Consider the following 16,259-nt stretch of genomic DNA (forward strand, 5'->3'; position numbering starts at 1 on the left):
TCTAAATATTTGTATTTACAAGGCATTAAAGAGCCACAATCCTCCCAAATGTTACAACATATGTCCGAGAACTGTGAGCCACATGAGAGAGTTCTACGACAAATGTCACAGAAAATGATACAAAACACCTCTGAGCACTTATTGTGTTGTCGTACACAGCAAACACGACAAAAAAAAACGCAGGTTAAGACAAACGCTAAGAGTAATTTGCGACTACTCTCCTGGTCAGAATAGTAAGCAGCTAGCATCTCTACGGAGGACACACTCGGGATGGAGGACGGCGTGCAGCGGTGGATGCTGGTGTGTCTCGTATTGTTATGGGGCGGGGAGCACCTGCCATCAGGAAGAGATGGTACGAAACATGACGACGTCTGTAGATGTGTGCGAACGCTGTGTGAGTTCAGAAGCACATCTAAATGGCAGGAAGCAGAGAGAGGTGAAGTCAGCTCAACCCACCCGCCTGCGTTTGGAATGACTAGAGGATGATATGTTAGGAAGCTGTCAGTCTCATCGCGTTCATCACCGTCCTGCATCTTTCCATGAAGATCAGTTGCAGCCCTTTTCTCTCCATCTTTCTGCTCTTCTTTCCACATATTGCTTTGTCCTTCTCCTCCTCTGCATGAACATGGTAGATGAGAATGTTCCTGCTGCAAAGTGACTGGTTTAGGACGCTCTTGGAGGCTCTCTTAGGTTTCTGGGTTTGGCGTCGCCAGCAGCGGCACGTTGTCCCTTCTCCTCCGGCCCAGCGGGGGCGTCGGTACTGCTCCCCGTCGGCCAGCGTCTGGGGCAGCGGCTTCCTCTTGCTCTCGGGCAGCAGCAGGATGGACAGCACGGCCAGCAGGGCCAGAGAGGAGTAGACCACGTGGTGCAGGAAGTAGCCGTAGTGGTTCCTCAGGTCCATGAGCGGCGAGCTGAGGCGACCAACGCAGCCCAGAGCGAGCACGGCACCGACACCAGTACCCCTACACACACAATACACCACATTCAGCTCATCCGGACATTATCTTTGTTTGTGAGTTTATTTTTCAGATTTACTCAACCCAACCCCACAAACCACACCTCTATTTACACTACTGTTTAAAATTTTGGGGTCAGACAATTTCATGTTTTCCATGAAAACTCACTCTTTTATTCATGCTCTAACATAATCAAATAAGGGTTTTCTAATCATCAATGATCCTTTCAACACCATTAGCTAACACAATGTAGCATTAGAACACAGGAGTGATGGTTGTTGGAAATGTTCCTCTGTACCCCTATGGAGATATTCCATTAAAATCAGCTGTTTCCAGCTACAATACTCATTTACCACATTAACAATATCTAGACTGTATTTCTGAGCCATTTAATGTTATCTTCATTGAAAAAAAATGGATTTTCTTTCATAAAAAAAAAGAGGATATTTTTAAGTGACCCCAAACTTTTTGAGGTAGAGGATGTCTTCATGGATTACTTGTGGTAGTTGTCTTTGATAACATGTAAAAATTAAAAACATTTTTTTAAAGATTTCCAAACTGACACCTTTTAGCAGAGCCAGAAGCTGTAAAAACAGACAGAACTGTGGAGTTTTCAGCTCGCTAATGGTCCTTGAACTAATCCTGGGTGCAGTTCTGTCAGGAAAATTCCCCAAATTTATCCTGAAATCACTGTTTTCTAAATGTATGATTCAAAAAGTTGCCTAAAATAAAGCAGAGAGCTCCTGAAAAAGAAATAAAATCGCACTCCCTGGTGAAACCAAGAGACCATGAGTGACTCAGCTGCAACCAACAGTCAAATGACAAAGTGTAGAGTAGCATGAAAAAAACCCAACTAATTTGGGAAGTCAGTACTAAAATATCTACAGTATGCAGATCCAGTTTGTTTCCAGGATCGTAGCAACTGTAGGCACATGTTGATTACAGTAAGATCAATAATCCAAATATTTAATGTTTTCTATTTCATTTTTTATGATTCATTCTAAGTTTGATATAACGCATAAAAGACATTTCTGAACTCACTCTACTTCTAGCTACACTTATGTTGTTTCCATAGAGGTTTAGGATTTTATATTGCAGTGAAAAATGAATCTAAAAAGTAACAGGGGCAAAAAAAAAACCACCCAAAAATTGCTTGAGCTTCAGAAGGTTAAGCGACTTCATCACTCACTTACAACTATTTTTCTATCGTTCAAAGTTTTTCAGTCTGCAGTGTTCAGTTGCCTCAGTGTGTGGATATACATTCACAGTATTTACAGTTAATCTGTGGTAAATGCAAAACTGCTTCCTGCAATAAATCACCTGAAATTCTCACCACTTGAAGCATTTTATTCATTCAATTCCAAATAAGCTAAATTCTTACGCATTTTTAAGAGTGAACCTGGTTCATTAGACTTTTTTTCAACAGATATTGTTGGAAATTATCTCAGGGTTCGGGTTTCTCGTGTTCTGATTCTTTCTACTGGCAAGAAATCTATGAATATCTTCTACACCTGCACTGCAAAAACTCAAAATCTTCCCAGGTCTATTTGTCTTATTTTTAGTCAAAATGTCTCATCACACTTGATTTAAGATAAATTCACCTAAATGACATTTTCAGCAAGATGGAGGGACTTGTTTTAAGGCCATGCATCTTAAATATCTTGTTAAGTATTAAAAATTGAAAAATTAAAAATTAAAATATGAAATTATCTTGTTTTGAGTTGAATTTTACAAGAAAACTCAAAATAAGTTTAATCCATCTCAAATTAGGAAGCTACATGAAAGCAAAAATCTATTTTTGAGTGAAAACGGCTATTTTCTTTAACATGTCTGGCTTATTTTAAGACACCTAAGCTTGACAATCCTGGTAAAATAAAGCTTAAAATAAGTTTTCCCAGCTAATTTTGAGATCTCAATATTCTAAATATCATATCTTATTTCAAGAAATTTCAAGACATTTTTCACTTCTTCTATTGGCAGATTTTTTTAACTTTTTTCAAGGGAAAAGTTCCTTGAAATAATTTCTTTTTTCTTGTTTTGGGAGGGGCATTCATTCCAGTGTGATTAATATTTGCACAAACTATACAAAGGAAATGAAAATGTGAACTTTTTCTGTTGTGTTTCTTTTGTTGCCTGCAGAGTGTTGCTGTGTTTGTGTTACCTGATGATGGTGGGCATGATCTCTGCAGTGAAGAGGATGCAGAGGGAGGCGGTGGCTTGAGAAGAGAAGAGACCCAGCACTGAGAAAACCGTGATGGCCGTCTCACTGAGATCTAACAGGGAGGAGGAGGAGGGGGAGGAGGAGGGACAACCATCAGCACTTATGGATTACCTCGATGACGTGCGGCATTTCGCATTTTCACACGATGCATCATGACGTCGCTTTCCAATTTAGAACACTAAATCAACATGGAAAATCTTAAGTCCCTGAACCTTCCCTGTCGTCAGCAGAGAGAGAGCAGTAAGTGGCCACCGAGAGGAGGTCACCCGAAGCTTTATCACTGCCCGGCGCTGCTGAACCTTCAGCCTTTGATGCATGATTAAAGCTCAGCCTGACACAGCTTTGACTTTGCTGTCACTGCAGTGTCCTACATAAAGCCAGTCATGCTCCTTTTCAGCCACAGGGGGGAGACTGAGATTGGGTCAGTGATGGATGCGAGTGTCTTTAACACAGTGCTGTGGAAAAACAAAAGCACCTGGGTCGGATTTTTCCATGAGCAGACTTCATAATGCATGAAGCGACGGTTTAATATGATATACCAGCACATGGCAGATGGATGATCTAATATGCCTCCAGCGTCAAATTAATGTTTACCTACTTCTCAGTTAATATTTGATGAAAGCAAAGGCTTCAGGCCAAACAAAAGCATCCCACAATGATCCTCTAACAACAGGAGGTGGTTTCTGGGGAGCTGAAGTGGAACTGTGTCCACCTTGTTAGCAAAGACTATTAATAGTTGAAGAAGAAAACAATATTCTGTTGCCAACAAAAGCCCGCTTACACTCCATGAGTCCCAGGAGGATCAAAGAAGCGAGGCCCGTCATCGTCATGGAGAGGAGCAGGATGCCACGGCGACCGCACCTGTCCACGGTCGCCCAGAGCAACAGCCAGGCTCCGCCCCCTGCGCACACAGACAGCAGGTAGGTCCAGTAGAAGCTGGGGGCGGTGCCTCTGACGTCACCTCGGAAAGAGCTGTAGCAGTGACTAATGCCGTGAGAGATGAATCTGAGGGAGGAAGGGCAGGGAAACAAAGAGTAAGCAGGCATGTGTTTGCAAACAGGTTTTAAATAGAAAACAGGAAAATCTGCGAGCAAAGGTGAACGTCGGAACGATTTAAGGATGAGATATGAGAGCCCAGCAGCAAACCGGCCGGTAAATAAAGTGCCACGCAAACAGAAAGGGCTGACTGGAGGCTGCGGTGTTGCCGAATTAATGTCAAGGATGACTTACGAGGTGAAGCCGAGCACACACATGTTCTTCCAGATGTTCCTGCTGTGGAAGAGTTCAGGGAAGGACAGGTGGGGGCGTGAGGAGGGGGCCGGCTCTGAATCCAGCTCTGCAGAACAGGACAAAGCACAGGTTCACTTTTTAATCCACGGTCCGTTAACACACAGAGGACGAAGCTCTGACCTGGTTTGTGGTTAATCAGTGGTTTGCTGTCAACGTGTTACTAATGTGAAAAGAGAACACACGCAGAATCAATGCACTTCTAATCTCTTTTGGCCACGTAGAGGTTATTAAACAGCCACTAATAATACAGCTAATGTCCTCCAAATCGGAATTATTATCAATATAGAAACATTTAGTAACTACAACACTATTTGATTATAAATGATTTAATTATGAGCAGAAACGAGACAGTTTATTTCTGTTTTAATGTATTCGTAAACTCCTGTCCACAAATAACAAGAAAAGCACTCAGAGAGCACAGTACTCCACCAAGGCTGCTCAGTCGTTTTATCACTTCCGACAGAGGAAATCTTCAATAGAAAGTCTATAATAAACTGTTCTTTGTATCATTTTCGACAAATAAGTCTCAATAAGTCCGCAACTGTCGATTTGTAGTAGGATCTCAATCATGTGATCGTAAGCAGGCAGCTGATGTAGCGTTCACTTGTCGTCATAGTTACAATGCAGCTATTTCGCAATGGTACAGAAATCTTTAACAAATCCGTGGATCCAGACTATAAGACACATCACTGCCAAAATCTAATCAGTTGGTCCTTGTGTCACTTCTGACCTTCCTTGAAAATTTCATCCAAATCCATTACTCCGTTTTTGAGTAATGTTGCGAACAGACACAACAACAGACGGACAAACAAACGTACACCGATCATCAAATAACTCCGCCACGTTCCTTGGCAGAGTAATAAAAGCACATTTCCAATCATATCAAACAGCCATGACTACTTCATGTCAATGTACTCATCAATTACATCTTAATATGCTTCTAAATATTTCATTCTCTACAGCAAATAAACAAAAAATCATGCACTGATGAAAACCATGTAATGAGTCTGTAAGAAAGACAGGAAGCTGACTTCAATGTTATGTAGAAACGTTCATTTGTCTTCATCAACATTTAGCACATTTATTAAAACTTTGAATAGCTAGGAAATGACTTAGAAACACAATGGAAGGAGTTGTGTGTGTCTATATCATTAAATACTACTACTATATGTGTTATCAATCAACTTTTTTTAAAGAGAAACTGGTCTTGTTAACAAATGCATTAATAAATGACACGTAGAATATCCTGAAGTGTTTCTACGCTGCTTTATGGAGTGATTCATCACTAATCAAATGAGAAACACTGCTTCCTCACTTGTGATGAAAATTATAATTATATATACTTATGTCATCAGTCTAATAACAGGAGCGGGTACATAACACCACAGATTTTCCACAGCCCTGGAATGCTGCAGGGTTGTTTTCATTTTTTTATGTTAAGTGGGAATTAATCTGAATTCATCTCAGCTCAAGTAAACATGTGGAAGGATTTCAAAGAGGCATTAGGCAGGTTTTATGCTTTCAATTATTATGCGGTAAATGTTGATTGCAAATTGTAATGGTTATGGAATAATGGCAGCATCAGCATTTAGACTGATTTCCTGTAAGCTTCGCTTTCACTGTAACTCTGTCTGCCACCAGGTCTGAGATCTAGAGGGAAAATGTAGGTTTGATTTGCCGTTAAATACTGTGGAAACTCTACATGGCAAAAGAGAAAGTGAAAAGTCGTCTGTTGCCACTCAAATGATGAGATATTTTTAAAGATCAAACATGACATTGTTGATCATTGTATATTGTTTGATAACTCATTTCTGCACTGAATTTTTGACAGATTTGCAACTTTGAACTGGTGACATGTTTTCCGCTAACAGGCTTCACTTCTGTTTTCACAGACCACAGCTGTAAAAATCTGCTTAAATATGATCAAATTTCATGTGCAATACATCTGTGGTTGGCGTCAACAGCACTTTTTACACAATCCAACATACACTGCCCATCCAAAATAAAGTTGCACATTCCAACGTTTCCTTGGACTGCGTTTAGCTTAAAGTATGACATTTCAATAAGCTTCTGCAATGTCACAGCATTTATTTCTGTCCAGAGATACATTCATTTTTTCACCAAGATCTTATGTTGATGGTCCGAGAGTCGGACAAAGTCTTCTCCAGAACATCCCAAAGATTCTCAATGGGTCTGAGGTCTGGACTCTGTGGAGGACAATCTATGAGTGAAAATGACGTCTAATGCTCCCTGATCCACTCATTCACAATGTGAGCCCCATGAATCCTGGCATCGTCATTGAAGAACTCCATTGCAGGCGAGACCTGGTCATTCAGTATATTCAGGTATCAGCTGACCTCATTCTTTGGGAACAGAACGTTGCTGAACCTGACCAACCCCAGATCATAACTCTAACCCCCACAGACTGGTAGGCACTAGACATGATGAGTTCATCACTTCATCTGCCTCTCTTCTTACCCTGATGCACCCATCACTTTAGAACAGGCTAAATCTGGACTCATCAGACCACATGACCTTCTTCCATCGCTCCAGAGTCCAATCTTTATGCTACGCAGCAAACTGAAGCCTTTTTTTCTGATTAGCCTCGCTGATCAGTGGTTTTCTTAGAGCTGCAGCTGTTTAGTCCCAATCCCTTGAGTTCCCTTCGCATTATGTGTGAAGAGATGTTCTTACTTTCACTATTAAACATAGCTGTGAATTCCCCTGTTGATTTCCTACGATCATCTAAGAGTTTCGAAGATGATGGTTCTCCACTATCCTTCGGGTTTTGATGATGCATTGGACGGTTCTTAAATCTTAAATCTAGTTTCATAAATCTTCTTAGTTGTTTCTTTGCTTGATGCAGGCCAATAATTTGATTAACATCCTTTCTATGACCACAGGATTTGTCTTCCAACATGGTTGTTTCAGAAACGAGAAGCTCCTCACTGCATCAGCTAGAGTTATATAAGTTCTTGCAGCTGAAACTTACTCATCACTGCAGTAATTATCCAATGGAAGGCTGTAACCTATCTGTTGAGTTAAATCCAGGTGGAGACTTTTTTGGACAGGTAGTGTATCATGAATGTAATATGGATTGAAGACACATTGTTCTTTGGTGACTTTTCCTAGTAATGGCAGCTTGGTAAAAAGTGGAAACGCTGAAATGTGACAAAGAGAAGGTTCCCATCTTAATACTTCTGTACATTTTGGGGTTTGATTAAATCAGAACAAAATGCATTTCAAAAGCAAAAAAATGTTGGTTTTGCTGTTACTCCAATACAGCAGTGAAGTCTATGGGACCTCAAAAAACTGATGAAGTAAAGCCAGTAACAACAGAAAGCAGGGGTGAATGCACAAAGCGAATAAGAGATGGACAGTCACACACTCACATCCTGGGAAACATTTACATGCAGAGCCCAGTGGACATCCAGCTCAGGCTTTATCTGCCAGCAGCCGGTCATTATAACTCCATTTTTATGCAGGAACCATGTGACTTTAATAAATCATGAATTACAATTGAGCACCATTACCTGCTCTTGGTAGCTGGGTGTGATCGGGGCTCATATGTTGAAATGCACTGCAATAAGTAACCCATAAATAATGCAGGCTTCAGAAATGTCCATTTAACCCCACAGCGATGCAAAATACGAGTCACCCTTACTTTGTGGACAGAAAGAAAATCTCAAGTGGTCGCTGCAAACACACCTGTGAAGCTCTCGTCGTCTCTGTTGAGTTTCTTCTCTCGCTGAACGCGTTCATGTCGGCAGATCGCTCCGACAGAAGGAGCCAGCGTGGAGACTCTGGAAATACACCAGGAACCCTGCAGGAGAACAAAGGAAATGTAAGTCCGGCTCAGTCTTTGATCTTTGGTGACCTTTACTCAGCAACAGCATTATTTAGAAGCTGTAGGAGTTTGTTGCTCCTTCAGCATGGAAAATTACCAGGGTGGGTCACAGAGTAGCAGAACGCTGTAATCCTCACTTAATAAAACCTGCTATTCACTGACCGTAATCTTTCTGTAATCTCCTGTTAATTTGGTTTTGAAACTGCAGTTAAGGCTGATCGTGTTACAGAGTCATTTTTTAAAGGGACTGTGGAACTTAAAGTAGCTCTAATGCGTTGTGACACGAGCTGAAGTGCTCCGAGTGACGAGGGGATCGGAATCAATACGATCTCACGAAGCTTTTAGCGAGTCAGCCGGCATCAAGACACTTTTCAAACGACAATCAGATTCTTTCACTCTTGTCCTTTTAATTTGTCCTCTTGACACTGAGAAAAGGCAGAAATTTAAAAAAACAAAAACAAGAAAATAGACCCAAGTAAAAAGTAGAGCTGCACAATTACAACCAAATGACATGATTATTTTTGATCAATGTTGCTTACAGTTGTTCATTGACTTTTAGGGTAAATGTTTTTTACTGTACTTTAACATCTAAAGAGAAGCCTGCATACATGCAGTAAATCATTCCTGCAAATGTACAGATCTTTATATATTTGCTGTGTGATTTTGAATTACACAAATTCTTGAATTTTCCTTGGGATTAATAAAGTATCTATCTATCTGTCTATTCTAGGTGAAGTTGAGAATGACGTTTAAATTTACGTTTTACTGTCCTACTAACCAAGATGTATTTTTCAAGAAGATGTCCTGTGTTTATGCTGATTTCTTTTGGTTGGATGAACATGAAAACCTGCGTTATGTTTCAGAAGATAAACCTTTTTCTTGGCAGAATTTCTTTCCCAGGCCTGGAGTAAAAGGCTACATACACCCCTGTCAAAAGTTTTGAGACACTTTCTCATTCAAATAAATTAGAAGGCGTCTCAAATCTTTTGACAGGGGGTGTATATAGTTTCAGAAGTGAGCAGCAGAATAATGTGTGTTTTGGATGTATTGCTACAATGCTCACTGCAAAAACAAGTGACATTTCAGCAAGATGGAGGGACTTGTTTTAAGACAACGCATCTTAAATATCTTGTTAAGTCAAATAATCTTGAAATGATCTTGTTTTGAGTTGAATTTTACAAGAAAATTCAAAGTAAGTTTAATACATCTCAAATTAGGAGGTTATATGAAAGCAAAAATCTATTTTTGAGTGAAAAAAAAAGGTTTTATTTAGCATATCTGGCTTATTTTAAGACACCTAAACTTGACAATCCTGGCAAAATAAAGCTTAAAATAAGTTTTCCAGCTAATTTTAAGATCTCAATATTCTAAACATCATATCTTATTTCAAGAAATCGTACCAAGCCATTTTTCACTTCTTCTATTATCAGATTTTTTCCACTTATTTCAAGGTAAAATTTCCTTAAAATAAGTTTTTTTTTCTTGTTTTGCGAGGGGCATTTTTTCCAGTGCTGGTATACAGGGTGACCCAAAAGTTTGGAAACAAAGTTTAACTGCAGTGTCTGTTTGGGTTGGGGGTGCATGAATTCACTCTTATTTTACCCATTTTTGTTATAGCATATTAAAATAACTTAAAAGCATAGTATTTGCTGAGTGCAATAACTTGAAAGAAAATTAGTAGAACCATAAGGTCCAGGTATGCTGGAGCAAAACTTCAAAATGCAGGCCATCAGTGTCAGATTTCAAAACTCTTGATGCTAAAGTACCTTACAGTTTTAATTTTTTTAAACATCCAAAAGTACTATGAGGCAACATTTACTGGCCAGTTTGAGGAACCTTCATAAGCATGAATGAAGATACATTCCAGAAGATAAACAAACATGAACATGTCGAAATATGTTTGTTTTACACCAATCTGTTACTCTTCTGAATATATCTGTGGTACTGATTTATTGAAATAACATTATATTATTTGGATTATAGACTTTTCATTTGTTTCCAAACTTCTGGGTCACCCTGTATTGGAGTCTTGTAATCCCACGAGGGTCGTTCATGCTCGTGTGCATGACACGAAAAACAGAAGTCAATCAGTCTTTGCATTAAAATAAAGGCAGTACTTATGTACAATGCATCTCGCAGTCAGCAGTATGCAAAAACTTTGCATACTGCTGTTACGGAGATCCATCCTGGACACAAGCAGGGATTCAGTGAGGTAATTTTAGGAACATTCTTCTGTTTGGCTTTCATGCATTCATCGTTCTGTAGTTTGTGGTGTTCTTTCAGTCGCTTGAACAAGTTAGTTACGTTACTGTGCAGCACAAACACAAGCCTCACGCACTCTTCACACATGATTTGTTCTTGCTTAACATCACTTGTCCTAAATCCAAAATACTTCCAAACAATGGACGATGATCCGTTTGAAGGGATTAGCTTTTCACCTTCTGCTGCAGACATTAGATTTTCATTTGGTCTGTCTGCTCTCTGTTGTGCATCACTCTTCTGCTCTGGACTGCAGCCGCAACCTGTGCAAAACCTTTCTGGATGTTGCAGCTGCAGGTGGTAAAAAAACATCTCAACTGCACTGCAGAAACTCAAAATGTTACCAAGTCTATTTGTCTAATTTTTAGTCAAAATGTCTCATCCCACTTGATTTAACATAAATTCACTTAACAAGTGGCATTTAAGCAAGATGGAGGGACTTGTTTAAAGACAATGCATCTTAAATATCTTGTTAAGTCAAACAATCTTGAAATGATCTTGTTTTGAGTTGAATTTTACAAGAAAAATCAAAATAAGTTTTACCCTCCTGTTGTCCTGCGGGTTAAAATTGGTCCATTTTAAAGTTTGAAAATGTGTGAAAAAAATATTTTCACAGTGAAGTTTCTGATGTCCACATTTTCAACATTTTTGGGAAATCTTTGAACATTTTTGGGTGGAAAAAAGAAATGTTTGTGTTTCTTAAGAACATTCACATAAATATTTTTGCGAATGTTCATAAAGAAAATATTAGAAGTTTTACTGATATGTGTGTAATCACTTTAGACATTTTTAGGGTTATTTTAGAAGATTTTCACTCATTTTTTGAAAATATTTACAAGATTTTTCTTGCCAAATTTGGGAGACTTTTTTTTAAATAAAAATTTAAGGGAAACTTAAGGAATAATTGGAAATTTCTTCCTGAAGGTTTTGCAAATTTTCAGAAATTTGAGGAATTTTTTTCTGATTTTTGGATTTTTTTTTCAGACAAGGAAACAATATTTTTTGGCCTGTAAATGAAGACAACAGGAGGTTTAATCCATCTCAAATTAGGAGGTTACATGAAAGCGAAAATCAATTTTTAAGTGAAAAACTGCTTTTTTTTTTTAGCATATCTGGCTCATTTTAAGACATTTAAATTTGACAGTTCTGGTAAAATAAAGCTTAAAATAAGTTTCCCCAGCTAATTTTAAGATCTCAATATTCTACATATCATATCTTATTTCAAGAAATCTTATTAAGCCATTTTTCACTTCTTCTATTGGCAGATTTTTTCCACTTATTTCAATGTAAAAGTTCCTTGAAATAAGCTTTTTTTCCCTTGTCTTGAGAGGGGCATTTTTTTCCTGTGTGCTCCCTGATGGCTTGATTTGATACGCAGCAGTTTCTATGAGCAGAGCACATATTTTAACCATCAATGTTGCAGTCTGCCACGATTATTCAGGTGCAGGATGACAAAATCCTGATCCTGATCATATCTGATTGAGACAGTTATTAGAGACAAACACACACACACACTCGTACCCGTAGCTGAGAAAGAGAGTTAACGGGGCGGCTCCAGCTCCCAGCAGGCCCCTCCAGGACTGGCACCCGAGGGCCACAGCCAGCAGCAGCAGCTCTCCGGCTACAGTCATCAGTCCGGCCATCATGGTCACCACCAGCCTGAGAGACGGCTCACACAGCTCCAGGCCTGACAGAGAAACAACATCAGTCCAGACAAGTCCCATCGATAACGTTTCTTCATGGGTGACTCAACACAGCAACCTAACGTAGTTTGTATACAAAACCCAAAATAAGTTTGACCCTCGTGTCGTCCTGCGGGTCAAAATTGACCCGTTTTAAAGTTTGAAAATGTGGAAAAAAATATTTTCACAGTGAAAAGTTCTCATGTCCACATTCTCAACATTTTTGGGAAATCTTTGAACATTTTTTGCTTAAAAAAAAAAAAAGAAATAAATGCAAAAAATGTTTCTTAAGAACATTCAGGGGAAAAAAATCAACCAAAATCCAGCGAATTTTGTTGGATTTTGGTTGATTTTTTTCTGAATGTTCTTAAGAAAATATTACAAGTTTTACTGATATATATGTAATCACTTTAGATATTTTTAGGATTTTTTTAGAAGATTTTTACTCATTTTTCGAAAATATTTACAAGAATATTCTTGCCAAATTTGGGAGATAATAAAAATTTTAAGTCAAACTTTTAAGGAATTATTGGAATTTTCTTCCTGAAGATTTTGCAAATTTTCAGAATTTGGGGATTTTCTTTTTCTGATTTTTGGATTTTTTCAGACAAGGAAACAATATTTTTTGGTGCCCGTAAATGAGGACAACAGGAGGTTTAATCCATCTCAAATTAGGCGGTTACATGAAAGCAAAACTCTATTTTTGAGTGAAAAACTGCTTCCTTTTTTTTTAAGCATGTCTGGCTTATTTTAAGACAGCTAAGCTTGACAATCCTGGTAAAATAAAGCTTACATTAAGTTTTCCCAGCCAATTTTAATAAATATCAGATCTTAGTTCAAGAAATCTTACCAAGCCATTTTTCACTTGTTCTATTGGCAGATTTTTTCACTTGTTTCAAGGTAAAAGTTCTTTGAAATAAGTTTTTTTTCTTGTTTTGAGAGGGGCATTTTTTCCAGTGTAGGTGTGAATGTGAGTGTGATTGTTTGTCTCTATGTGTAGCCCTGTGACAGACTGGTGACCTGTCCTGGTGTCTCCTACCTTCACCCTAAGTCATCTGGGTTAGACTCCAGCCCCCTGTGACCTCAATGAGGATCAAGAGGTGTACATAATAGTTGGATAGACATGCAAAACGTATGTTCTGCACATTGCTACAAAACACCTGCAGTGACTGTATAGATGTTTGTGTGCCTCTTGAGCCCATAACTAGATGAGTCTGAGCAGATATGACCGTTAATGCTGTACGAACAGGGCAGCAGCTAAAGAGCAGGATGAGGTTGCTCTCTGAGTACATGCACCTGCTCAGGAGCTTGACAGAGTATAGCTGCTGCTTCAGCAAAAAATATGATTGTTAAAGCACTTTTTACACTCATCTAAGCAAAGTTTTACTCCGCCAAGTAACGATGTAGCTATGTGACGATCGGCGTCTGTCTGTCTGTCTACAACATTACTCAAAGACAGACAAACAGATTTGGATGAAATTTTCAGGGACGGTCAGAAATGACACAAGGACCACCTGATTAGATTTGGGCAGCGATGCGGCTTATAGTCTGGATCCATGAATTTGTTAAAGATTTCTATATCGATGCCAGATAGCGACACAGTGTCACTGTCACCATGACAACAAGTGAACACTACATCAGCTGCCTGCTGACGATCTCATGATTGTGATTCTACTACAAATCCACCACTGTGGACTTATCCGTTGGAAATTATGCAAGAAACCATTGATTAAATCGTGGGGGTGTTCCCGAGTTCCATCAATTCCGGTCGCCCGATACATATTTATGTCACGTGATTCGTTATCTGTACTTAATGTACACATGCAGAACACACATCTGTGCTCAGCATAAGGTCCTTTTTTTGTGAGTATATCTACATTAAATGGACAGATTCTGTGTTGTCATGATTTCTGCCTCGATCTTTTTCATTTCAGCCGTCAGAAATGATGCAATGACTGAGCACTCTTGGTGGAGCACTGCGCTCTCTGGTGCTTTTCTTGTTTATGTGCTGCTAAAAATACAAAAAGCAAAGAAGGAAACCACAAACTTTGTGTGCACAAATTGAGTATCTCATACAGACCCTTTGAAGAAATTCCTGGAACTTTAGTGCTACATTTTTAAATTGCCTTTTAACTTCAATTTTCCGCATGTGTTTGGTCGTAAAGCTTCAGTAGAACAACGAGGAAGCATAAAGAAATGATAACATCCAGAATGAATAAATTTAGTCCATCTGAGGGTCCACATGCAGTCGTGTAAAGTTCATTTTAGTTCCTGCACAAAGGGAGGAAAAAACCTGACTCTGGTGCACAAAGAAAAACAAAAATAACGATAACAATAGTTTTTGTATGTCTGTCTGGGACACAGCAGATGATGTGTGGATTTTACTGAAACAAACAAGTTGTGTACTTCAAATGGTGGAATACTCACGGGTGATGTACAGAGTGAGATAGACGCCTGCACTAGCAGCAGCCAGACAGAAACGCATGACGATGAAGATAGAAGGGTACGGAGAGACGCACACCAGCACCCCAAACACCACCGACAGGGTCAGAGAGGTCAGCAGGGTCTTAGATCTGCCCAACCTGCAGGGAAACACACACAAGATTTAAAGATTCCTCAACAATATACACTACCGTTCAACAGTTTGGGCTCACACAGGCAGTTTCATGTTTTCCATCAAAACTCACACTTTTATCCATGTGCTAACATAATTGCACAAGGGTTTTCTAATCATCAGTTAGCCTTTCAGCACAATTAGCCAACACAATGTAGCATTAGAACACAGGAGTGATGGTTGCTGGAAATGTTCCTCTGTACCTCTATGGAGATATTCCATTAAAAATCAGCTGTTTCCAGCTAGAATAGTCATTTACCACATTAACAATGTCTGGACTGTATTTCTGATTAATTTATTGTTATCTTCATTGAAAAAAATGCTTTTCTTTCAAAAATAAGGACATTTCTAAGTGACCCCAAAGTACTGAACGGTAGTGCAAGTACCGCTAGAATCAAATAAACTTAAATTAAATTAAATTTAAATTATGTACAGTGGTAAAATATTAGCAATGTATTTCATTGTAAGTGCTGATAATGTACAAGCAACAACCCACATGATTAATTATTAATACTGAGAGGAAGCAGTACAGAAAATAGGACAAACATCTAGATTTACACATTTTACATTTAACAGAGCCATCTTGTGAATTATTTACATAATTAAAAAAAACATTAATGCTGTTGACATATTTCCAGTTTCATGCAAGTTACAAACACATTAGAGTTCAGCACAAAGAAACAGACAGTCTGAAGGCAGATTTTAAGGTGCCCTGTTCAAATAGATTATCAATATATCTTCAGGACAAAGATGGTTTGGCTGCTTTGGCTTTTTCTAAAGGAAACGCCAAAGCAGAACTGGTCACTAATGATCCTGAATCAATCAGACGATTAGCCAATTGTCAGCTGTGCAGCGGTGTCGCAGTTTTGTCTCCAATGTGCCGTTTAGCTCTGTTCCCTTTTCTTCTCTGCGTGTCCCCAGGAGGCCGCATTAATTCGGTAGTTTGAACAAACAGATGCCATGCTCAATTGGTCAGCAAATTAATGAAGGCTGTTAGCTGATTAAACTGGCATCATTTCCCTCGCAATCCCCTCAAAAGTACAGCTTCTTACAACACAGTGGACATGGATCACTTTCTGGGGTCCAAAAACCTGCAGAATAAAGCTTCCAAATGTAAGAAAGGTTTCCGTTCTGCAGCGTTTTTGTCTATGGCATCACAGTGTGTGGTAAACTGGTTTGTGAAACTGCCTTGACTTTTTCTTTAGTAAGCCGCAGTAGTCCTGTCACACAATGATTTCTTACTGTGATAAAAATGCATTATGAAATGGCATTTGTGCTGCTTGATAATAAATCTCTTTTCCTTTCAGCTGGAGGCCACGAGCAGCTGTCCGATAGAGGAACCGCTGGCAGTAAATCTATAGCTAATTCAGCTTATTAACATCGATGCTAC

General features: G+C 39.0%; 1 protein-coding gene across 1 annotated transcript in view; it reads right to left on the reverse strand.

Moving 5' to 3' along the window:
• Window positions 1-561: 561 nt before the first annotated feature.
• slc22a17 (solute carrier family 22 member 17) overlaps window positions 562-16,259 on the reverse strand; it is a 32,269-nt gene continuing 16,571 nt past the window's right edge. Inside the window, 9 exon segments of the mRNA XM_022217742.2 lie at window positions 562-754; window positions 757-962; window positions 3,118-3,229; window positions 3,959-4,182; window positions 4,408-4,513; window positions 8,176-8,202; window positions 8,205-8,290; window positions 12,095-12,260; window positions 14,683-14,837. Of these exon segments, the coding sequence (XP_022073434.2) occupies window positions 687-754; window positions 757-962; window positions 3,118-3,229; window positions 3,959-4,182; window positions 4,408-4,513; window positions 8,176-8,202; window positions 8,205-8,290; window positions 12,095-12,260; window positions 14,683-14,837 (1,150 nt within the window). The 3' untranslated portion in view covers window positions 562-686.

The sequence above is a fragment of the Acanthochromis polyacanthus genome, chromosome 20 (genome assembly GCF_021347895.1).
Source record: "Acanthochromis polyacanthus isolate Apoly-LR-REF ecotype Palm Island chromosome 20, KAUST_Apoly_ChrSc, whole genome shotgun sequence".
Taxonomy (NCBI): Eukaryota; Metazoa; Chordata; class Actinopteri; family Pomacentridae; genus Acanthochromis; species Acanthochromis polyacanthus.